The sequence below is a fragment of the Amphibalanus amphitrite genome, unplaced genomic scaffold (assembly GCF_019059575.1).
Source record: "Amphibalanus amphitrite isolate SeventyFive unplaced genomic scaffold, NRLGWU_Aamphi_draft 000458F_arrow, whole genome shotgun sequence".
NCBI classification, from domain to species: Eukaryota; Metazoa; Arthropoda; class Thecostraca; order Balanomorpha; family Balanidae; genus Amphibalanus; species Amphibalanus amphitrite.
In genome coordinates, this window is record NW_024881952.1 from 257,285 (window position 1) to 282,190 (window position 24,906).

Below are 24,906 nucleotides of genomic sequence, written 5' to 3' on the forward strand. Positions count from 1 at the left end.
GTAACTTTCAGGGTCCCATACATGCCTATGACAGCCCCTACCAACGTCTCTAAGCCCTAAGGCCCCCACAACGGCGCCTGTGTGGACCCCACACCAGCGCATCTGACGGCCTTTCATAGACACGTCTGAGGGACCAACACCGGTGACTCTGAGCGGCTCGCTCGCTTCGTTTCTTCAGTGGCAAAGAACCGCACCTGTGCGTGGGTTAAGTATGCTACCACTGGGGCCCCTAAGGTAAGGGTGGGCCCCCTTGAGCAGGTTTGGCCTCCCCCTTTTCAAGATCCTGGATACGCCACTGGTGAAGTTTCATGAAGTTAAGTGAATCTGAAAGCACAGCACCTGACCGTAGTGTCAGGTGACTTTGCCAAAGCCGCAGACGTGACCTTCACAAAATCATGGACCCGAACTTTGATGGAGTGACAAGATCATTTCTCCGAAGTTACGAGAGCTTTGTTTCCCACAGGTCCGAGATTCGAGTATCGATCCCACCAGGCGACACAGACGCAGTGGGTGCCACTGCGCTGCACTGAACACACAAAGATGCCAATCGATGACAACTAAAAAGGCATCACTGTGCCTGTTTGTTTAGCTCGACTCTTGTATTTGCTTTCCTCTAATCACAAAACTTCTTGTTCATTCATAATTCTTCTCTTGTTCCAGCGCTCCTGGAGGCTGCCCTGGGGTACTCCAGTTGACCTGTTCGGTGACCCGACTTTGGACGACCGTGGAGACCTCCGTAAGCCTGGAAGAGTGCGGCTGCATCACGAGCCAGCAGGATGTGCGCACAGAGGCGCCCCTCATCGACAGCAGAGGTCAGTGGCGGTGATGCTGCTCAAATGATGACGGCTTTGCTTTACGGTAACGGACGGTCATCGATAGGGATCCTAATGTGTAGGAAGTGATTTACATCGGAGCTATACGGAAACAGGAAATGAGCTAGGAAGGAAGTTGTTTTCTTGTTAGTCTGCACTGTATGAATATACAGAGAAGCTGCTCGTAAAAACGGTGCAAAAACTATATAAGTACTCATGTAAGCGTTTATTCGAGTAGAGGCGAATACATCAGTACCTAATATATCACTCCATCTCCTAAATTAGGCACTCTGTGGCACTGGGACTTGGAAGTTAGCTTCGTTGAGCACCGTCCCACAAGGCAGTCAGCAGCCACACAGTTGCAGCCGATCAATAGAGGGCTGTTTTCTCCACGGGTCATTTGATGTCGCCCGAGTCTTCAGGCCACGTGTCACTCAGCCACCCAGGTCACTCGGGGACACTCGGGTTTCTCCGCCACCCTGTAACTAACTAAGGTCATTCAATCCTAAAACAGGTCACTCGAAACCATTCAGTCTTCTTCCATTTTAGCTACAAAATCATTCATCAAGTCACCCATGGCCACCTGGGCCAATCAGAGTTAGCTTCGTCAAGTCGTTTAGGCCACTTAGTCTTCCAACAGTTCACTCAGTATGTTAAATGTTATATTTTGTCTTCTTCCTGCTCACTCGGGGTCATTCTCTACTCCGCTTGGTCACTCTGAGTTAATCACTCTGTCACTCTGAGTTAATAAGCTCTTAATAAGCTCTTGAAAAAGACGGACTTGTGTTGTGCTCTGGCTGGACACTGGCAGGCTACGACTGAAGGCGGATTAAAGCCGTGGCCAGAGCGAAACCAGACTATCAGCACAGCCAATGGTCGGCTTTTTATGTACCCCGCGGTCTCACGGATATACGAGCATGACCTTCGGTTCGGCTGCTGGCCCGGCACTTAGCTGCAGTAAATGGCGCAGTGTGGCGCCAGCGTTCCGAATTCCGATCGTCTGTCGCCTGCGGGCCAAATGCTTGGGAGACATGCTCTGCTCCTCACTCGAGCCTATGATCATTGGCCAGAGATGATAAGCGGGTGGGGATTTCGACGTTTTTCCCACCTGTGCTATCGTCGACAGGCAGCACATTGGAGAAAAACATCGCTTACGTTTTGTGGTATTTATGCAAGCATTGTGAACCAGACCATCCATCCAGGGACTCAGATTACGATATTATTGAAAAAATAAATGCATTCGGTTAAACATTTAAGCATCTGTAGGTATGCATCTTCCATCAACAGCGTATGATGTCCGTGGAAGTAACACCACATACGCCGAATGCCACCTGTCTTGTAACATCAACATCATCCATTTACACTCAGTGTTCTTTTCACGGTTTCCCTGCCTCTGTCAATTTCGAACACAAACACAGAGAAACGGTTTTCCATACCATAGCCGACGCTCGCAGCCGTAGACACTTGTCGTTTATTTCCACAGGGAAATTCTTACTAACAGAAACGTAAATGCATTGTAACCGTCCGCAGACCTTCCATTTCAAAACAGCTCAAATCAAATAACAGCTGCCTAAATCAAATACAGGGTGGGGCAGCATAATCGGGAATGCTTTTTGGGCTCTGGTCATGAGTAGGCATGGCATTATTTTGATAAATTATATCATGGCAATGAAACGCCCAAAAGTTGTGCATCATCTGACATGACTACATCCATGAGCATGCAACTTCCTGGAAAAGAGCAGCAAAATAGTTCGACGGTGCTCCAAGTGCTTTGCGCGCGCCCATAGACACTAATGTTAAACGAGTAAAACAAGAACATTTTGTTTAAAACAATGCCATTCCACGTAAAGGTTGCTGGACAGGTCAACGTGTTATCACGGACGATAAGGATTGTGTGGGGATACTTAGGACAAAAAGTTAACGTAATCGTCGTAAAATAACTCTTAGCAGAGGACATACAAGATGACTCACTTGAATATAAGGAAGAAGCTCTTAAGCATATTAAAAAGAAACAATGTTCAAAACTTCAGCGACCAAAAATCTTATCACCGACTGGAATACGATAAAAAAGAATGGCATGCCATATAGGGGATTGTATCGAGAATATTGCAGCGGTCATGCAAAGTAAACATCCTGTTGAGGTGATGGACCTATGGGTGGTCTTCAAGGGAGGTGCACGTGGTGCACCCTACTTCATCGAGCCCGGATAAAACGAGCACCTCTGGTAAATACATCCACACTCTGGCAGACTCACGTGGAGTCGTCGGAAGAGAGGATCACTGACGGTCCAGATCACGTCTTACGAGGACTCTGTCCGTGCTGGTACTGCAGTGAGGACGACATGTTATTGTGTAGGGCACCTCCACCTGAGATGAACCAAAAACTTCTGGTCCTTCAACTCCGCCGATTTAAATCCGACCAAATTCTTTATATGGAGCGTTTTTTGGTAGAAGTTTAATGAACAACTTATCATCAGTAAAAACGGTCTTCAGTGCAAGGTACGAAGCTGATGGGCGATCATGGACAAGCAGGAGGTTGCACGTGCATGCGCGTGCTTTTGGACCCGCCTTGAGAAGGTCATCGACGCGAAGGGCGGTCAAATAGGATGAGGGATAGGTAAAAGGTGACCGATTGATGGGATGTTGTTAAAATAGTGCTTGGAGCTATATTTTTAAATTCATGACCAAATAATCCCGTTTGATATTTATTCCCGATTATGCTGCCCCACCCTGTAATCGGCATAGTGCGCATCCTTCCACACAGTGACTCCAAACACAGGCTCAGCGTGTCTCTGGGAGTGGTGTGTTTGGGTGTGTTGTGCAGATGTCAGCCCGGTGGAGGCGCGGCGGCTGTTCACGGCGGAGGAGGTGTGCCTGGTGCTGCTCGTGCTGCTCCTCTGGGTGGCGGCCATCGCGCTCTTCATCAACCGCTGGGGCAAGATCCGGATGCTGGAGCCCTGTCTGCCGTATAAGCTGGCAACACTCGGAGCAGAAACGCCAATGACGGTGCAGGTACGTTTCTCGCTTGATCGTTTAAGATATGGGTCCGTTTGTCGGGTTGCGTTGCCGAGTTACACTAAATCAAACATATGCTCTCTCATTGTGTTTATGATATTCCCCTTCAACAAAACCATACAAGGAAAAAACAGCAGAATGGACAATACGGGTGTGTTAGCCTTGAGTTTATCGCCCATTTCTTTTTTTTCGCATTTTGTGAACCAAAGAAAAAGAGTAATTATAGGAAAATATGATGTTTTATACCTATCGCGTGATTGTGATATGATTTGTAATTTTCTAGTTCAGACACAGGCCAACTAACATAAACCATTGTAAAGCAAGTAGGGGAGACCCGGGAGGTATGGGCCGGTTTTGTGAAAAGGCAATTTTCTTCCAGTGGGCTGTGGCTAGACTCGGTTTTTCACTCTGTATACGTGGCATTGCCTTTCGCCTGCAACGTGTGCCTGATATTAGGCATCTGGGATCAACTATTTTGTCTCGAGATAACTTTCAATAAATCATGTGCTTTTTCGATCCATCAAAATACACCGGGAGGTATGGGCCATGGCCCGGGAGGTATGGGCCGGTGCCATGTTTCATATTCTTTTCTCGACAATAAGAATAATACTCGTAGCTGGTATCTACCTTGATCTCTCTTAGAGCCCAGGAACCGCATAAGCGGCCAACAGCTTGCTTCATGGAGGCCTCTTGGGCCCATATGTATTTTGGTAAACACAATCATGCACCATGAACTAAGATCAATAATATTTTTCTGTTCGAATCAAATTTGTAGTTAAATTTTCGACCTTGCGCGACAAAAATAAAACTTATTGACGAGGACATTCAATGAAAGCATCTTTTTATTCATTTAGGATCACCGGGGGTGGGTGGCCCGAACCTCCCGGTTAGGACGCCATAATGTGTGTTATAGCATCTCAGCTCATAATCTTGCAAGAAAGCTTCATATTGTCGATCCAGTCTTAATTTGCATGCTTTAAACTTTATATCAGCGAAGGTCTGACATCATAAAACGAGCCTGGTTCAAATTTATCACGAATTTTCTGTATGTACCGTATTTTACTCGAAGAGGGCAAAAACGCTTTATCACCGCTCATTGCCAAAGAAGACTGAGGAAGGCTTTGAAAATCACGTGGGATGTATAACGAAATGGCTGCTACCAGTTAACGCCGTCAAATGTGTAAAAATACGCAACACTTCTTCAAAACTGCGATGGCCCATACCTCCAGGGGGCCCATACCTCCCGGGTCTCCCCTACATATAATGATGAACCAAATGTTCATCGCAAAGCCCGTGCCAAAGTGACCTCCCAGCTTGGGACTGATGAGTCCCACCCACACCCCTGTATCGATCTCGTTGCCTCGGTTGGTGTCTCTTCCAACGGACCTAGAACATGGCTTCTGGAGTTCGCTGTAGGTACAGCTCAGAGCGACCACTGGCTACAGCTCTGGAGTGCGTTAGAGGCACTGCTGTTCAATGAACAGAGCTATAGACTGTAATATCTACATGTCGAACTATATAGGTTTCTATAGACCTCTGTAGAAGTCAATGGCAGAGTCAATCAGTCCGTGCAGACACACGGGGATCTATTCACAGCTCTTAAGGTTTCCATTGGTTTCCATATAGGTAGGTTTCCATATCAGCGTCACAGGTCTGAGACATGAGGAGGGTGGTCCACATGAATTCAGCATGATTACATGGGGTGCTCTCCAAGCTTCAGGCTACGGCAAACTAATTATGATCTAGATGTAAGGCATTCTGAAAAATATAATGACCTTTGGCAAATTTTGACCTTTGATGACCTCTGGTGACCCCAATATTGCTCTAAGATGAAAAATGACTGAACTTCTTTCAAACGAACGCATTGAGAGCTATCGACTGCTTTTTACCGCGTCTTTCTAGCCCTCTTAGTTTTTTTTTTTTAGCTAGAGGTGGGTGGTAACATATACCCCTCCCCTTCCCACCAAGGCGAAGTTGGCTGAGACCGCCACTGGGGCGCGGGTTAACCCGGCAGTTGCTGGGGTGTTTCGCCAGCCGCCGTTTGCTGGGGGGGGGGGGGGGCGTTAAACGCCCCCAGCTGATAACTCAAGAACCAATAGGCGCAGCAAAACGCACGAGGCGGCAAACGAAAGAACGCGACGAGACGCTTCAGATGATTACTTGAAACTTGAATTTCGAGGTCACAAGTCGGGTCAAGGTCAGGTCAAACACCTGAAATCGGGCTTTCAGTAGCATTGACTTCAGAACCTCGCGATTTGCGCCTCTCGTCATAAACTCTGTCTAAACGGTGCACAATCCTTCATTTAAGGCCTACAACTTGTCAGATACCTACATGTAGGGTTAGTCAAACATAGGTCAGGGTCAAGGTCAGGTCAGTCAGGTAAGCACATATCCCCGAATATCAAAACTGGTATTCGCAGTCTATGGCACATGTTTTATGGGTAATTTTGGGCGTAGAACACGATGGTGACATTCATTTTGTCATATGTGTACGTGTTTGGTTCAAAAAGTTCAATTTAGGAAATGCATGTAGCATGGTCGTGAAGTAGTCACGATAAATTGCCAAGATTCAGTTCAAGATTTTTGAAAATGTGGAACGATGATAAAAAATCGGAGCCATTTGATTATGCTTGGTATTAGCAGTCTACTGGCGTTTACCGCATGTCTGTATCTCTATTCTGTGATTTTATGATTTTTTGAACATATGCTGTTTTTGGTAGAAACCTCAGAAATCATGAAGTCACTAAAACCTCGATATCTAAAAAATTCAGATCCGATTTTTGTTTTTGAAACTTTGGCAAAACAAACTTTATTCATTTTCCTACAGGTACCCAATAGCGCGGCGAAAAAAGTGGGGGCGTTTAACGCCCCCCCCAGCAACTCGCGGGTTAACACGCGCACTGCAGGGGGGGGGTTGTTTTCAACCCCCCCCCCTGTGGTTTTTCGCAGATCGCAAGAAAACGGCGGCGCGCAGCGCCGCCAAATTTTGCATACCTGTTCTCCCAACTGTTGCGCACCTTGAGTGAAAATTTTGACCCCAGGTGACCTATGGTCAGGTCACCAGGTCAGGTCAAGTGACCCTACCTCAGAACGTAAATTTCGAAGTTTGCAATCCCACCAAGCCCACAGTTGTTGAGATAGGATCTTGAAACCCGCAGGAAGTAGTAAGGGCATCACGAGCTACAATTTGTATATCTCGGAATTTTTATATCGATGACCTAAGGTCAGGTCATTTTTGCGACCGGCCCATTATAAGTCAATGGGAGAAATTTCAACTTACTCTGAATGCCATCCTATGACTTCAATATGCTCAGGATCATAGTATTACAGGTCCCTGTTGGTGATTTCGCCGAAACATATCACTTGTGACCTTTGGAAGGTGACCTCCAGGTCATCTGAGGTCACCTGAGGTCACCAACGGTTTTTCTTCAATAACTTGAGATTGAATAGAGATAGAGACTCCGTTCGACGTTTATCGTGTTTGTCTCGTCAATGCGGATCGAATGATATGCAACATGACCTATTTCGGTCAGGACATGACCTTGACCTGAGGTCAAATTTTCAACTTGACCTTTCGAGGTCATATTATATATCATTCGATGCGCCTTGACGAGCTAAGAACGATGGCGTTCGAATCAACTCTCTATCTCTTCTGTGTAACGAGTTATTCAAGAAAAACTACCGCGAAATTCCCGTTGTGAAAATCGTAACATTTTGTCTTCGGTGACCTCTGGTGACCTCGTTTTTGACCTAGGACAAAAATGACCTTAGTATTTCCTCTAGATAACATCCCGACCTATCCAACGCCGTTTACCGCTTGTCGCTACGTTGCGCCGTTTTCGAGATCTCAGGGGGGGTTGTTTTCAACCCCCCCCCCCCTGCATTTCGTGTTCGGCTCAGACCCGCTGCAGTGCGCGTGTTAAAAGAGACGCTCCAAATGAAGCCGACTTGGAAATGCTCGAATCCCAGTATGCGATATCTGGTCAGCAGGCAGTTGACGCCAACTGAATTTTCAAAACATAGTGATTTTTAAATAAGCTTTCGCTCTCCCGTCTATAGTTCAGCAACTATACAGTCTTCAGCGCTTACAGCCGCATTCCATCTCCAAGCTTCAGTCCACTCATCCAACTTCAGAATGTATCAGACCATAAAACAGGCTATGCAGCCTGGCTGGACATGGCCTGTGTCAGACCGCTGCGCTCGTGTAGTGTTATTGTTATGTTTGATGTTGGAGAGTTCTTATGTTGTGTTGGATCATTACGTTGAACCATCGGCTGCTCCATGACGGGCGTGACGCAGTTCCGATGGTTTTCTCTGCTCGGTCTACATGCGGTCAGCCGAGACCATTTGGACATTTACTGCACCATGTGCGAGGCACAATGCCGGTTTACGACGGTCTTCTGGGGCTTGACCTTGTCGCTTCCCAAAAGCAGCGCAGTTAAAGATGTACTTTATGTGGGAAACAGTTCAAGTGTGCTCTAGAGTTTCCATCGGACTGAAATTTGGTTAAGTGCCCTTTTTACGTTAAATACTCTTGTTCTGCATTGACTTGGGGAAAACTTGCTAGGAATCATGGTTTGTCACATGACAGAATAAAAATTAGGCATAGATCAAGTACTTGCCTTTTCAAATATGTCATTTGTATTCGCAAGTCACGAGCACGCGCTATACAGAAGCATGTTAAGACGACTTCACACTATTGCTAACTAAAAGCTTGTTTGAAGCCTCTCCAGAAAAAGTTCAAAACTACCAACTAATAAATGAAAGGAACTAGAGCCCTAGAACATCAGTTTTAGTTATTGCTTGACATTTACCTAGCAGGAGCGTTCATGGGGTGCATTTTTATTGAATCGCCATTCATGTCTTATGCATCGATAAGACTGTGTCTCTTAAATACGGTGCCGGTCAATTCATTTCAATTAAACCTTCAGAGAAAGAAGTTGACACCGGCCACGGCTTTAAAGTTCGGAGTGAAATGGTCCTCCAGTAGCTGCTGATTGTATACCATTCGAGCCAGCCGAGAAACTGCCTACTCGACAAGTTTGGCGTGCCTCGAAAATACAACGCTGGAAACATTAGTATAAAAGACTCACCAGTGTGCAATACAAACCATTTCTGAAGTTGAGACCCATATGCAATTATTTTAGGTAGGCCCCTAGTTCACTCAAAAGTAAACCACATTTTTGGGTTAGATAGGAGGCTGTTGAGCTAAATAGGTTGTTAGCCGGCCTTGGAGGGCAGCTGCAAGCATTTACATCAGTCTCAGTCTCGCCACGAAGTAGGTAGCTCTCGAGTGCGGCTAAGAGAAAATCACTGATATTTGTATGCAGAGAAACAGAATACAGTTCCTTGTAGTTGCTGGATCTCCCGAGGTTCCGATTAAATGTGGGGAGATAAACACTCAGTCAGCTTCTGGGTATTATGGGTGCCGGATTTACACCATTTGGTAAATCAAGTTGTTCGCAAAGAGTCATAGAAACAGAAAAATCACCACGAACCATGATGAAGTGACAGTAAATACACTCAGACGGTAGATTAGGTTATACAGTGTCGTTATATGTTGAATTGACATTTTCATCCTTTTTCGACCTGACACTGTTGATATTTATCACTTTTCAGTTCTTTTGATGTACATCACAGGAGTGGAATTTTATATCTCTTTGAGGGGTCAAATGCACCCACAATCCTGAATTTAGAATGATGCCCCCCTACCCCAAATGATGAAGATGCACCCACAAGTACTTTACAAGCGTCCTTTCGAGAGCACGGCACCCTTTGCATGCTGTAACGGCGTCCTCCTGACCGTCTCGCGCTCCTGGATAATATAGCGTTTTTAACCTTCGCCCCAGTGGGGGGGGGGCATATGTTACCACCCTGTCGCGTTGTTTGCGTGTAAATAAAAAACCGCGGCGCGTAGCGCCGCGCCGCTTGGGGTAGCTTTTGGTACATCAATTTTGGACATTGTGTGAAATTTTTGACCCCAGGTCATGTCAGTTCAGGTCACCAGGTCAAGTTAACTGACCAAGCCTAAAAAAGTTTGCAATCATGTCCAGCCTGCAGTGTTTGTCAGAAAGGTTTTAAACTTGGTGGATTGCATGATGTTATGGGCGCCTACAATTTGTATATCTCGGATTTTTTTTATATCCGTGACCTAAGGTCAGGTCAGTGGCGTGACCTTTCCATTACAAGTCAATGGAGAAAAATGAAAATGCCTCTAGATCCGTGTGTACGAATAGGAACAGTCCGAATATTTCAGAATCACAATGATTTGGACCACCAGTGGTGACCAAGGTGTCATTTTTACTGATAGCCTCTAGAAAGGTCATCCGAGGTCATTTGAGGCTACAAACAGATTTTTGCCAATAACTCGCGATTGGAAAGAGCTAGAACGCTGAGAATGGCCTCATTGTGTTTGTCTTGTTGAGACGCATCGACTGATATGCAACATGACCTTTTCCGGTCAGGTCATGACCTTGACCTGAGGTCAAATTTTCAAGTTGACCTTTCAAGGTCAAATTATAGTTCATTCGACGCATCTCGGCGAGAGGAACACGATTCTGGCAATATAAATGTCGTGGCTTTTTGTAGTCGAAAGTTATTGCCGAAAAACACTTTTCGTAAAAACACTATTTTTGGAGTTTTTGCCCTCTGGAGGCTAAACCGTTGACCTGAGGTCAATTTTGATGATAACCTTATCAAAAGAAGAGTTTAAAAACTATCGATTGCTTTTCCATGCTCTAGCTACCATAGTTCCTGAGATAACGGCATGTTTTCTGAAAAATGTAATGACAATTGGCAAATTTTGACCTTTGATGACCTCTGGTGACCCCAATATTGCTCTAAGATGAAAAATGACCGAAATACTTTCAAACGTACGCATTGAGAGCTATCGACTGCTTTTTACCGCGTCTTTCTAGCCCTCTTAGTTTTTGAGTTAGAGGTGGGTGGTAACATATGCCCCCCCCCCCCCCCCCCCCCCCCCACTAGGGCGAAGTTGGCCGAGACCGCCACTGGGGCGCGGGTTAATCACTCGGCGCCCTTCTGGGAGAATGACGCCCTTTTGACAGCACCGCGCCGCATCCCTCGACTGTTCGGCGCCCTTCTGGCCTCTCAGCGCCACTGGACCACAAAGGGTTTTCAATCACTCGGCGCCCTTCTAGGAGAATGGCGCCCCTTTTCATGGTCTCACGGCGCCCTCGTAACCGTCTGGCGCCCCTATTTCCCCACCAACTTAGCACTACTGACTGTAGACGCCCTTCTGGTCTCTCAGCGCCCCTGGACCATATAACGTTTTCAATCACTCGACGCCCTTATAGAAAAATGGCGCCCTTTTCATGGTCTCACTACGCCCTCGTAACCGTCTGGCGCCCCTACATTTGGCGCCCCTACTACTGGATGAAGTCCCTCTATATTTTTTACGCCCTTCCGGTCACTTTACACTTTTAACCGTGTATTTGCTTAGTCAGACATGTCACGACACAGCGCCCTTCGGCTAGCAATAATGTTATCAAATTCGGTGTTAATTTAGGCTCCCACAAAAAGAATATCCATTGCGTCTCAAAACGGCGTGGCACCCCTACAGCTTGGCACCCACAATCATTTTCAGAAAATTACACCCCTGGTACATCATATACCTAACCTTCATATTACGTATTTAAAATATATTTATCATACATATATGCATTGGCCATTAAGAAGATTCCGAAGTTCTGTGGATATCAATATTCTATGTGTTTCGAGCCACTTCCCTGGCTCTGAATTTCACATAAGTCTGCGACAAGTTTAGGGCTATGAAGCTACTACCGCAGTGGGGCACTGGGGACGTCCATTAATCTCACAACAGGGCGGTGGGAATTACTTCCCGATACTGTGTTCACTGCAAAGTGTTTCCAAGAACTTGGTGACCCGTTCGTGCGCTGAATCTAATGTTATGGTTCAACGAAGGAAGTACATTTGGGTAATATTGGTCAGGTGTTAATACATTTTCTGGGCCGGTATTTCTGGTCAACGCATGAGCGTATATACACTAATATGCATTATGCAATGTCAACATGCATGACAATATATGCATAACCCCAGCATGTCATGATCCAATCCCGCAGTAACGTGTTACATATTCCGTATGCGTTTCATGCGACTTGAACTTTCAGTGTCGTGATGATTCAAAGCTAAATGTTACGTCCTACAAAGCATTGAATACAATCACAAAGTTCAAAGACGCCACCGCTTATCTCACCTCACACTCCCAGCAGATATATAAACTAAACGTGAATCCTTATGTGGCTGACGGGCATGACCTTATCTCACACAGAAGCTAACGTACTTCTTATTGAATTGGATTGACCTTTCTAGCAACTAAGTTATCAGGTGTCTCAGCAGCCATCGAATGGGCTTTCCTTAAAACTTCTGCAAAAGGTCGTTGTTCAGGCTTTGGAAACAATCCTGCCTCTCTCATCTCCACTCAATTAAGGAAGATCCCCCTAGCCTCTCCAAAAGGTTACGGTCAAACGATGACAAATGGGTTAATCCATATTACTTTTCAGTCTACACTCAATTCTGCAGGAGTTTTAACCCGGCAGTTGCTGGGGTATTTCGCCACCCACCGTTTGCTGGGGGGGGGGGGGCGTTAAACGCCCCCAGCCGATAACTCGAGAACCAATAGGCGCAGCGAAACGCACGAGGCGGCAAACGAAAGAGCGCGACGAGACGCTTCAGATGAGTACTTTAAAGTTGAGTTTTGAGGTCACAGGTCGGGTCAAGGTCAGGTCAAACACCTGAAATTGGCCTTTCAGTAGCATGGACTTCAGGACTTCGCAATGGGCGCCTCTCGTCATAAACTCTGTCAAAATGGTGCACAATCCATCGTATAAGGCCTACAAGAGTGTCAGCTACATGTAGGGGTCAGTCAAGCATAGGTCAGGGTCAAGGTCAGGTCAACCGGGTAGGCACATATCCCCGAAAATCAAAACTGATATTCGCAGCCCGTGACATATGCTTTATGGGTAATTTGGGGCGTAGAACACGATGGTGACATTCATTTTATCATATGTACACATGTTTGGCTAAAAAAGTTTAATTTAAGAAATGCATGTATCATAGTCGTGAAGTAGTCACGAGAAATTGTCAAGATTCAGTTGAAGATTTTGGAAAATGCGGAACGATAATCAATAATCGAAGATAGCCATTTGATTGTTCATGGTATTGGCAGTCTAATGGCGTTTACGGCATGTCTGAATGTCTATTATGTGATTTTATATGATTTTTTGAACATACGCCGTTTTTGGTCGAAAATTCAAAAATCATGACGTCACTAAAACCTCGATATCTCAAAAATTTTCAGACCGATTTTTTTGAAACTTTGTCACAATAAACTTCAATCAATTCCCTACAGGTACCCAAAATTTGGCGCGCCTGCGGCGCGCCGTTTTTATGCTATGGCCCGGCGAAAAAAGTGGGGGCGTTTAACGCCCCCCCCCAGCAACTCGCGGGTTAAAGGCCATATCAATAACTTGTAAACTGAATTAGGAATGCATATTGTCTAACCTATGTCAAAGGCAGATGCACTTGAGCCATCGTATAGCTGATATGCAGGTGCGAACACGGACGCACATTATAGCAAAAATTAACTTAACCTAAGACATGAACGCTCGGACATGAGCATTGACCACTGACCTAACTCTTGACCTGGCCACTGACCTCACCTTTGACCTAACCTCTGACCTGGTCTATGACCCAACCCCTGAGCTGAGTCTTGATCTTACTACTGACATCGCCTTTTACCTACCCTTACCTGACCCTTGACAGGGCCCAATCTTACCAATGCCGTGGATGCAGATGCCGTGGATGCATAGGCGTCGCCAGACATTTTCGGTTGGGGGGGGGGGGGCAAAATCAAGTTTTGTGTTAAATCTTGCCTTTCCTCAGCCGTTACTCACTCGTTTTACATATCATTAGACGCGCAATGGTGCGAGGAATCCGATGGTGACAAAGTTTTCCTTCTAGCTATAGCATGTATTTTTTTACAAAAAAAAATAACAAAATTTTGAAATTTCTGGACAAAAACGACCGTTAGAATTACAGTGGCTGCGATTGCAGACGCACTGCAGAGGGCCCCTGTGCAGACTCTCGTCGCTCATGATCATTACCCAGAAGAGGGTGAAAAAACGCTCCATTTGAATCGGATCATCTCGCTAAAACCTCCATTCACGGATGCATTGCGAGGTTTTACGTGAAATGCATAGGGCTTATCTCAGCCGCCGATTGTAGCTAAGAATTGGACATTCGGCGGAGACTGAGAGTGAATGTCGGAAGTGTGAATCGGAAGTACAGGTCTCGCGGGTTTTAGCGGTAGGTTTTGCACCTAGAAAATTTAGTGTACTTCAGGCTATATCTTCGTCGTCTTAAGCTTTTAAGTGTTGAAGATGCGATCGACTTGTTGGGTAACAAGCCGGCCATGATCGTGTAAAATGGCTTCATCGTAGATCGATTAGTTTCTGAGATATAACCGGAAATTGAAATGTAAAAGTGCAAAACCTACCGCTTAATCTCGCGAGACCTGTACATCATTCATCCTTGCTGCAGTGAGAAGAAGTGTTTTGTTCACTCGAATGTGGACAAAAAGTTTCTGGTTTTTCGAGTGAAGGGAAGCGCTGCAAACGCGACCAAAAATATTTAACGGAACCAAAAGTTACGCACGGCATAGCGGCAAGGGATCCCTTAGAGATAGATTTGCGACTTCCAGGCCATTTCAGGCCACTTAAGGCCGCCCCACACTGGACCTCGCATGCGGTTGCGAGTTTGCGGGTTTTGAGTTTGCGGGCATAGTACTAATTCATAGAGTGATTAGACCGTTCCCTTATTGTAACTTCATGAATCCAGTGAAGCCGGTACACCTTCAGAAAATTTCATGTAGTCGCAATACCAGCGCAACGAACCAAAATTCGACTCCAACGAAAAACACGCAAACCTCGCAGAACTCGCAGACCTCGCAGCGAGGCAAATCGAAAGTTGACTCGAAATAGGCTTTTGGAATGCGATGCAAGGTGGCTCACAACCTAAAAACATGCAGACTCGCTTGTTCGATGGTAGTGTGGGTCACTCAGCTTAGTTTGTATTATTTGATTTTGAGGAAACCCGAAAACCCAAAAAATCGCAACCCGCATGCGAGGTCCGGTGTGGGGCGGCCGTTAGGGTCAGTGTGGACTCTCAGAAGCCTGCTTAGGATCCCGGAGATCGGCGTGGGTCACCCAAATATTTACGTGTATGTGGTGCTTTAGGGCTTTCCGAGCCTAAGGTGGGCCCGGAAAGCCCTTTAGGGCACACGAGCTTTCAGAAGCCAGTGTGGGCGGCGGGCGCTAAGAGACTAGGCCCAGGGTGAGCCTGGAGCCCTCGAATAACAGTGTGAACCGTCGGGGTCTGTGTCGAATCCTTAAGGACCCTACGTAGGTAGGGACATAAGAAACATGTGTTGCGGCCCTCAGAGGGACACGTGAGTTGTGACCCCTCAGATGCCGGGTTGGGGTCAGTAAAGTCTGTCGCCTCAAAAGTTCGGCTGGACTATCAGAGGCCAGTTGAGGTTTTCAGAAATTTTCGAAGGCATCCTCAAAGATTCGTGTGGCCCTCCAGAGGTCTACGTATGTATAAGGTCCTCAAAGATCCCTGTATGGGCCCTCAGAGAACATGGACACCAGTGGGACTCTCAGAGGCCGGTTTGGGCCCTCCGAAAGCTTCTTAGAGCTCAGTGGAGCTCCTTAGGAGCCTGTGTGAAAAGCAAGCTCATGAGCCCTGCGGCACTTGAACGGTACTTGTGCCTGTCGCAGACATTTGACGAGAGTTGAGAAAGGCCCCGAAGATTTCGTGTCACGCTTTGAACGAAAATTATGTGTCAGCACTCCAAAACTTATGAAAATCAGCTACAAAATGTAAGAAAGAACCAACTAGGAACATGGAATGAATCATAGCATTGACATTTCCGAGTGTGGAGTCGGAGTCTGGAAGATTTTGGCGACTGCGACTCTGACTTTGGTTTGAACTGCACGCTCCAACAGAGTCTGACCTCACAGGCATTCTCAGAAAGGTACCCCATTTTTTCCCGACTCCAAAATCTCATCGGATCTGTATCGATCTCAGGGGGTGCCCGGTCCGAGGTTGGGGGGGGCAAGCTGCCCCGCTTGCCCCCCCGTGGCGACGCTAATGCGTGGATGCCTACCACGGCGCTCCATTTACCCAATCTCACCAATGCCGTGCCACGGCATTTCTATTCACGGCATTTTGCCCACGGTACAATTCAGCGCCAGCAGAAAACACGCAACGTGATTGGTCAATTCTTGTCACCTTCGCTATCGGAAATTGTGCGTATTGCTTGTGAACAAGTATAGCTCTCTATTTAAAGTTTTGTCGGGCGTTTATTTGTTTTAGAGCCATACATATGTGTGAAGGATAAGTTATTTGTGGAAAACGTGATAGCAAACTATGAAAAACTAAAGTCTGCCTAAAGAATTCTCCTGAAAAGCGGATTACTGGCCTAGTAAACTTCCGCGAGGACATTCTCGCGCTGAGAAAATCGAGTGGATTAGATTTTAACTTCGTTTCGCTGCTCATCATTTCTATTTACTTGCTGTTAAGATATTGCAACAATTTTGAGATGAAATTATTGAAGTAACGACCTAGTGATAGCTCCGCTGTTGTTTCTAAGACATTGGAATAATGCAATTGAAATGCAGCTCGTAAAGTTTAAACTTTGGGTACCTACATGCACCCGGCCAGCTCAAGCTATAGCCTCATTTGTTGCTTTTTACGAGCACGATAACAAAAGGAATTACTCAAAATATTGAAGAAACCCGTCTTCATCTCAAAACCATAGCATATCAAGAAAAAGGCATTCAGTTCAGAAGTCAGATTGAGACGCATGAAGACAGCATGCTCCGTAGCTGTCTGTGCCAGACAGAAAGTGGTAAAATATGCATTGTGAGTGCTGATACTTGTTTGACAAGTTTACGGTATTTAATTGTTTTAAATATCTATGTACTTAGAAATCATGAAGGATGTTTGTGAGACGTCCGGACGGGGTGAACACTGAAACACCCATATTGGCCGTTTTCACGACGGAATAGCAGGCATCTATTTAATCCCCATTTGATCCTTTGGTTCCTCATGAATTTTAGTAGTTCTTTTTAGTAGGTTCCCCAGCTTTCGAATGAATGGTGCGTTAGTTTGCTATTTTTCTATTAAATATCACATCGATTTACTTTATCTAAGGATTTATCACTAATATCAACATAAAGCGTAAGCACAATTATAAAATTATGAAATTACTAAATACTAGTACAATAGTTAAAAAAAGATACTGAGTTGCCAGGCTACAAAGAATATATTCATTTATGGCGCACGACAGACATTTAGAAAGCAGCGCCCTGTTTTATTGCACGCTGCTAGCCGCTTCCATTGGGTTTTGCAGGCCGACGTCATTGGTCGTTACACGTATGATGTCACGCAACTTGTGGCCTGTCACGGCTCTTTAACCCGCGCCCCAGTGGCGGTCTCCGCCAACTTCGCCCTAGTGGGGGGGGGGCATATGTTACCACCCACCTCTAACTCAAAAACTAAGAGGGCTAGAAAGACGCGGTAAAAAGCAGTCGATAGCTCTTGATGCGTACGTTTGAAAGTATTTCGGTCATTTTTCATCTTAGAGCAAAATTGGGGTCACCGGAGGTCATCAAAGGTCAAAATTTGCGAATTGTCATTATATTTTTCAGAAAACATGCCATTATCTCAGGAACTATGATAGCTAGAAAGACGCTGGGAAAAGCAATCGATAGCTTTTGAACTCTTCTTTTGATAAGGTCATTATCAAAAATGACCTCAGGTCAACGGTTTAGCCTCCAGAGGGCAAAAACTCCCAAAATAGCTGTTTTTAAGAAAAGTGTTTTTCGACAATAACTTTTGACTTAAAAAAGCTAGGTCATTTCTAATGCCAGAATCGTGTTCCTCTCGCTGAGACGCGTCGAATGAACTATAATTTGACCTTGAAAGGTCAACTTCAAAATTTGACCTCAGGTCAAGGTCATGACCTGACCGTAAAAGGTCATGTTGCATATCAGTCGATGCGTCTCGGCAAGACAAACACAATGAGGCCAACCCCAGCGTTCTATCTCTTTCCAATCGAGAGTTATTGGCAAAAAACTGTTTGTAGCCTCAAATGACCTCGGATGACCTTTCAAGAGGCTATCAGCAAAAAAGACACCTTGGTCGTCACGGGTGGTCCAAATCATTGTTATCCTGAAATATTTGGACTGTTCCTATGCGTACACACGGATCTAGAGGCATTTTCGTTTTTCTCCATTGACTTATAATGGAAAGGTCACGCCACTGACCTGACCTTAGGTCACGCATATAAAAAATCCGAGATATACAAATTGTAGGCACCCATAACATCATGTAATCCACCAAGTTTGAAACCTCTCTGCCAAATACTGCAGGCTGGACATGATTGCAAACTTTTTTTTAGGCTTGGTCAGTTAACTTGACCTAGTGACCTGACCTGACATGACCTGGGTTCAAAAATTTCACACATTGTCCAAAATTGATGTACCAAAAGCTACCCCAAGCGGCGCGGCGCTACGCGCCGCGGTTTTTTATTTATACGAAAAAAACGCGACAGGGTGGTAACATATGCCCCCCCCCCCCACTGGGGCGAAGGTTAATGATCTCCACTAAATGAATGCAACAATGGCCTTTTAACTTGATCTCTGTGGCCATCTGTCTATGGAGCGACCAATATGAAAGTTGGGTGAATTTACCGGGGTTACATGACTATGAGCAAGCAAATGTGTATCAGGAATGGATTTAGGTGGAGAATTGCGCTGGACCATGAGTGCTCGAACGCTCCCAATTCCACGCCGGTTTGGCTTTGGAGCCGAGACAGACGATGCGGGTCAAGGTCACCGCTGGGGTAACGGTGGATTGGCTGCGCCCGAGCACCCGTAACGCGGCACAATTCTCCATCTATGGATTTTCCTATTCGCTCAGCATTGTGATAGGCGTTCGTAATAGCATTTACTCTGCTCATGTACCTATCCCCGGTTATTTAAAAGAAGTTTTTGTGGGGGAATATCACGGCTTTAGGTACTCGGTGGCCCTATTCACGACTTTCAAAGAATGCTCCGATAACTAAACACCGCACAGACCTACTGTATTAGTGAATCTGACAGAAGGTCTGTGGAATTACATCCCCCCTCACCACACCCCTAAAAACTCATCCAGTGTCCAAAACCACTTTTATCGACTCGCCAAAAAAAAAAAAAAAACACACACACGCACACACACATACACACACAAAGCATGGGGCATGTCAGCTCTCAGTTCATTTATCATTGTCTTTACCATGGTTCAATTGCATTGCGCGATTTAAAGCACGTGAGTGCCTATATAGTATATATGTAGAAAATAATATCTACAGCAAAACATCCAAAATTACAAAGGCTACAATGCTTAAAAAGTAGGTTCATCAAGGAAGCCCATTTTTACTTGCGTTGTGTTCCCAACCATGCGATTCCAACGCGGGCTATTCGCAACGTCTGTTAAGGCACGTTAACAACTGACAAGCCGCCACCGCTGCCACTTATTCATAGATGGTTGATATCGCAGCTTGGGCGTCAGCAGCGCGGCCCACAACGCGTCGGCGCCAGCGCACGCAGCTGTTGGCACTCGGCAGCCGGTGTTGCGACTTAACGGCCGGCCAGCCCCATGAAGGAGAAGCTCTTGGTGAAGCTTTGTGATCGCCTCATAGCCGCCTTGGATGTCATCTTTCTTGGCAGATCCATCCGTTCAGATGGTACGGTGCAGTCTGGATAAAGGACGAAGTCCAAACGCCGCTAACCCCGCGACCGCCACCCCACAACGTGGCCGCAGACCGAACGGGCGTGAGGGCCGTAAGGGCCACCCCGCCATCCGGTAGGTGGCTGAGCAGCCGGGCGCAGCGGCGCCTGGGCGGCGGCCGCGCTGAGATGAAGTCCCAAACCGCCATGTCGCCATCACCGCCATCACCATTGCTGCAGCTGTTCCCAACCGCCTCAATCGCCGCCGTTTTGCCAGCAGTCGCGCCGCGGAATGGCAGAAGCTCCAGAGTAGCCTCCAGCGCCCCTCTCCGCACGTGTGCAGGTGCACTGCGGCCGCCGGGTCCGACGTCCAGGCAGAACATGATATTTCCATGCTGCTCCGACGGTGGGCTGGTCTGTTTGGGCGTTCCTCCACTGTGACGTCGGTCACGCCTGCCCCGGCCAGGGCGCAGAGGCCGACGTGTCACCATCCGGTTGCAGTCCTCAGTCGGGTCGCAACGTGTACCTCTTCCGCAGCGTGGAGCGCGCTCCCGCTGGGCAGCGATACAGCCAAAAGTAGCATAGCATGCGGGCGGCCAGCGCTGCGCCGGACAGCGGACCCATGCCGGGGGTATGCCGGTCTCGGCCATTAGCGGGGTCGTCGGGGCCGAGGCTGTACATACAGCTGGTGACCGCGTGAGCCGCCAATCGAAGCTCACGGCTTATAAGCTCGACGCGGGCATCACACGCCGTCCCGATGGGAGCTCCACGACGCCGCCGCGAACTCCAGCGCGGCTCGCAGCGCGAAGACCAGTACGGACGGCCGGGGCGAACGGCGTGCGGGAGTCGCAAGCGACGTTCTGCGGACAGAAAGGGTTGGGCATAAGCTGGTCGGCAGGACACTCTTGAGCGAGCCTTTGATGTAATTACAGATGATCCAGAGCATGCACAAAAATTCATGACACACTATTCTCATTTATGTATTTGCTACATATGATATGATATACCAGCTCATGATCAGTGACGCATTCTGGGCAATATGTTCTAAAGTGAAGTAACTGAAGTTACAGCTTAAAAGCTTAAAAAAAAACAGCTTAAAAAACACACACACACACATTCGATAGCTTATGAGAATAACATGCCTTGTGTGCTTAATGCAGGAAAATATTTTTTCACTTTTTTAGAAACAGCAAAAGAGTTGTCAACAAGCCATGTCAACTATCTAAACAATTTTTATGGAAACTGCTCTAGCTAGCTTAAAGTTCCACAACGTTTCCGGAGCACCGTACCCAAACTCAGTTCATGTTACAAGAAAAAACAGTAATAATGCCTCCTAATTTTGAATGAAATATAGGTATGAGTAATTTGATTTGGAAAGCAACAAATTTCCGCACATCATTTTAGCAAAATTACTATTTTCTTCAGCCATCAGGTTACACAAAACTATAGTAAACTTTATGATCTAGTTTACACAAAACCAAAGCCCCGATTTTAACAAATGTAGATAAATTTAAACAATTTTAAAAAATGTATCGTGGAGAAAATGAAAAGTGTAGATTTGTAAAGCCGGGATATTTCAATTTCACGAATTAGGCAGTTAAAGAAATATCTTCACCTTTCTTTGAGCCACCAGCCTTCACCCAAGTTTTACACGAATGTAGTGAAGCAGACAATGTGGCAACTCAAAATTGTGATGGTTTGAGATAATTATGACGGTAAAAGAAAAAGCAACACTAGGTTCCTTACCCTCGTTTTTTTCACATGGGTTCAGATGAGGCTTCAACTGTTGCCGACCTGAGGACAGGGGCGGATCCAGGAAAACTCCAAGGGGAGGGTCATGAATCGAAGTGGTGCCCCTACCTATACCCAAAATTAAAAACTCAACGGATTTCGTCCACTTAATTTTGGTGGTGCCCCCATTTTCAGTTTTTTTATTTTTTTATTATTTTTAGTCAGTATCTTAACTCTTACCCACAACCACATTTACCAATTGTAAGCAAGTATACATGAATGTGTTATGTGTATATATGTTGTGGACGCTGAGTAGTGAGTACTTACCAGGAACGTTATCAGGTAAGCGAATCGTTGTCAGTCCGACGAACTTGACCCTGGCGTCTAAAGGGTCTGTCCTTGACACTTCAGGCTTGTCAGGGGCACCAAAGTCCTTCCAGGGACACCACAAACCTGTCAGGGGCACCTACGGCCTTGTAGGGGCGCCACAGGCCCACCAGGAAGCAGGGGCACCACAGGCCTGCCAGGAAGCAGGGGCACCACAGGTCTAGCAAGTATACACGACAGGCCTGTCAGGGGCACAACGGGCCTGTTGGGCCCATGAGCACCCCTAGGGGCAGGGGCACCACAGTCCTTCCAGGGGCACCGCAGGCCTGTGAGGGGCACCAGCGGCCTAGCAGGGGCACCAGTCAACACAGGCCTGCCAGGGGGGCACCACAGACCTGCCAGGGGCACCAGAGGCCTGTCAGGAGCACCACCGACCTCGCAGGGGTAACTTGGGCCTGTCAGGGGCACCACGGGCCTGTCGAGAGGCACTTCAGGCTTTTCAGGGGCACCATAGTCCTCTCCGGGCGCAGGGGTAGCAGGGGCACCAGAGGCCTGCCAGGGGCACTACAGGCCTAGCAAGGGCACCACTGTTCTATCAGGGGCACCACGAGCCTGTCATAGCCAGGCATCTCAGGCTTGTCAAGGCCCAGGGGCACCACAGGTCTGTGAGGGGCACCAGCGACCTAGCAGGGGCACCAGTCAACATAGGTCTGCCAGGGGCGCCACAGACCTGCCAGGGGCACCACAGACCTGCCAGGGGCACCAGAGGCCTGCCAGGGGCACCACAGGCCTAACAAGGGCACCACGGGCCTGTCAGGGGCACCTCAGGCTTGTCAGGGTCCAGGGACACCACAGTCCTTCCAAGGGCACCGCAAGCCTGTCAGGGGCACCAGAGGCCTGCCAGGGGCACCACAGTCCTTCCAGGGGCATTACAAGCCTGTCAGGGGCACCAGAGGCCTAGCAAGGGCACCACAGGCCTGCCATGGACACCACAGGCCTGCCAGGGGCACCACCGGCCTTGCAGGGGCGCCTCAGGCCTGTCAGGGGCACCACGTGCCTGCCGGGGACACTTCAGGCTTGTCAGGGGCGTTACAGTCCTGTCAGGGCCCAGGGGCACCAGGCCCGTGGTGTCCCTGCTAGGCCTGTGGTGCCCCTGGCGGTCCTGTGGTGCCCCTGTCAGGACTGTGATACCCCTGATAGGCCGGTGGTGCCCCTGGCAGGTCTTTGGGCCCCCGGGCCTCAAGGGGGGGGCCATGACCCATGTGACCCCCCCCCCTTGGATCCGCCCCTGCCTGAGGAGCTATAGGGACTTGAGCTTTCCAAAACTCAATTTCTAAAGGCACTGAGCAGTGTTTTGCTTTCACACGAATGCGATAGTAAGTTATATGAAGTTGACAAAGCAAGCAAAGCAAAGCATGATGCCCCGCGCGTCCGCCCGCGACCACGCCCCGCGTCCGACTCCCGACCGCCGCGTGACCCGAGGCGCCCGGCGGTCACGTGACCTACCGGCCGGGACTGCAAACGGCCTTCACCACCATTCTTGTATGACGTCATATCCTACTGAGGTGCTGATTGGTCGGAATTAGATACCTGAAGGTAATTATCTGCCGTAGTTATTTTTGTTTCATTGTTTTGCGTGTTTTCTTATATGAAATGTAATTAAAAAATTTGTCATATTTTAATCACCATTAAAACATAACTGAATAGGTATAAAAGAGAACTCGATATATACTTTCCTTGTTTTTAAGAATTCCGGAATTAGATACCCGAGGGAGCAAAGAGGGAGCAAGTTGCCACGCTGATTTAATACCTCATAGTCGAAAGGTGGGCTACTAGAACCAAAAATTGCTGTGTTTGTAAATAAATAAGTGATTTGAGGGCAAAAAATGCCCGGATTTAAACTTCTAAAATTATTTTGAACATAAAATATTTCAGTTTGAGGGATGTTAAGGCCTCTAAGGGTAGGTACTTTTTAGGTATCAAATAAGTTCCTCTGCGAAAGTTCCGTCGTGAAAACGGCCATTATGGCATATATAGATAGGTTTGGCATTAGTATGATTGGGCCCAGATGCTAAAATCGCCTCCACGATCTCGTATGGATTTGAAAAATAAGATCATATAATGAATAAACATGTTTATTTTTATGGACTTGAGTGTGATTTTATCCCTGGAAAATACATGTTTTTGAAATAATCACTATGCGTGTAATCGTCGCTCTAAGATGTCAAGGGCATTATATGAAGAATTCTTTACTCTAAAAAAAATAATAGTGTCAAATATTGCATAGTAACATCCTCCCAGCGACCTATCCCTTTCACAACACTCGCCATTCACGGCACTAAAAGGTGGCGTGAATGGAACGGCCACCGACAGCGCAAACAGCTGATTATTTGCGTTTGTTCTGCCGCTCTCGCGGCAGCTTGTGCCACTGCCCATGTTAAAGCACTGCCAAAATGCCGTGGATAAACATCGACCGCATGCCGTGAATGAGATGGCGTGAATAGCTATCCACGGCATTGATAATATGCCGTTGCCGTGAATGGGCTCCATTCACGGCATTCTGCCTATTCACGGCATTGGTAAGATTGGGCCGTTCCTGGCCTCACCTCTAACCCAACCCCTACCTCCCCGTTTTCTGACCCGTTCCGGTCCGTCTCTCGCCGGCAGAACTCGCGGATGAACTCCACCGAGGAGGAGCCGGCCACGTCCCCGAGCTGCCGACGTCAGTTGTCCCTAATGACCCCTGCCGGCACCCAGCTGTCGGCACCGCGCCGGGTCAAGTCGGCCGTCGATCTCGTGTCGTTGGTGATGGCTGAGCAGCTGGGGGCGGCCGCACGCGGCGGCGGCGGCGCCCCGGCGGCGCCCGGGGCGTGCGGCGGCGGGGCGGGCCTGGGCGCCGAGCTGGGGGCGTCGGCCGGCGCCCCCGACCCCAGCGAGTCGGGCTGGTCGGCAGTGGTGCCCCCCGGCCCTCCGTGCGCCGCCCGGGCCAGTCATCTGTGGCAGACGGCGGCGCGGCGCGGCGGCGAGTGCCAGATTCAGGTGCCGGTCCAGGTCTCCGCCGACAGCTTCTGCTCGAGTCCCGGCAGCGAGCGAGCGCCCCCGACCAGCCGGGCCAGGATGGTCCGGGGTCAGTGGGTGACCCGGTCCGGCTCCAGAAGTATCTCCTCGCAGAATAGCTCCAAAGGAGCCGAGACGACTGTAGTGTGA

At 47.7% G+C, this 24,906-nt stretch overlaps 1 protein-coding gene across 1 annotated transcript; it reads left to right on the forward strand.

Moving 5' to 3' along the window:
* The first annotated feature begins 211 nt into the window (after positions 1 to 211).
* On the forward strand, positions 212 to 24,906 carry LOC122391856. The gene is made up of 5 exons (XM_043386158.1): positions 212 to 234; positions 661 to 812; positions 3,636 to 3,823; positions 24,367 to 24,574; positions 24,653 to 24,906. The coding sequence occupies exons 1-5, from the start codon at positions 212 to 214 to the stop codon at positions 24,904 to 24,906; spliced, it is 825 nt and encodes a 274-aa protein (XP_043242093.1).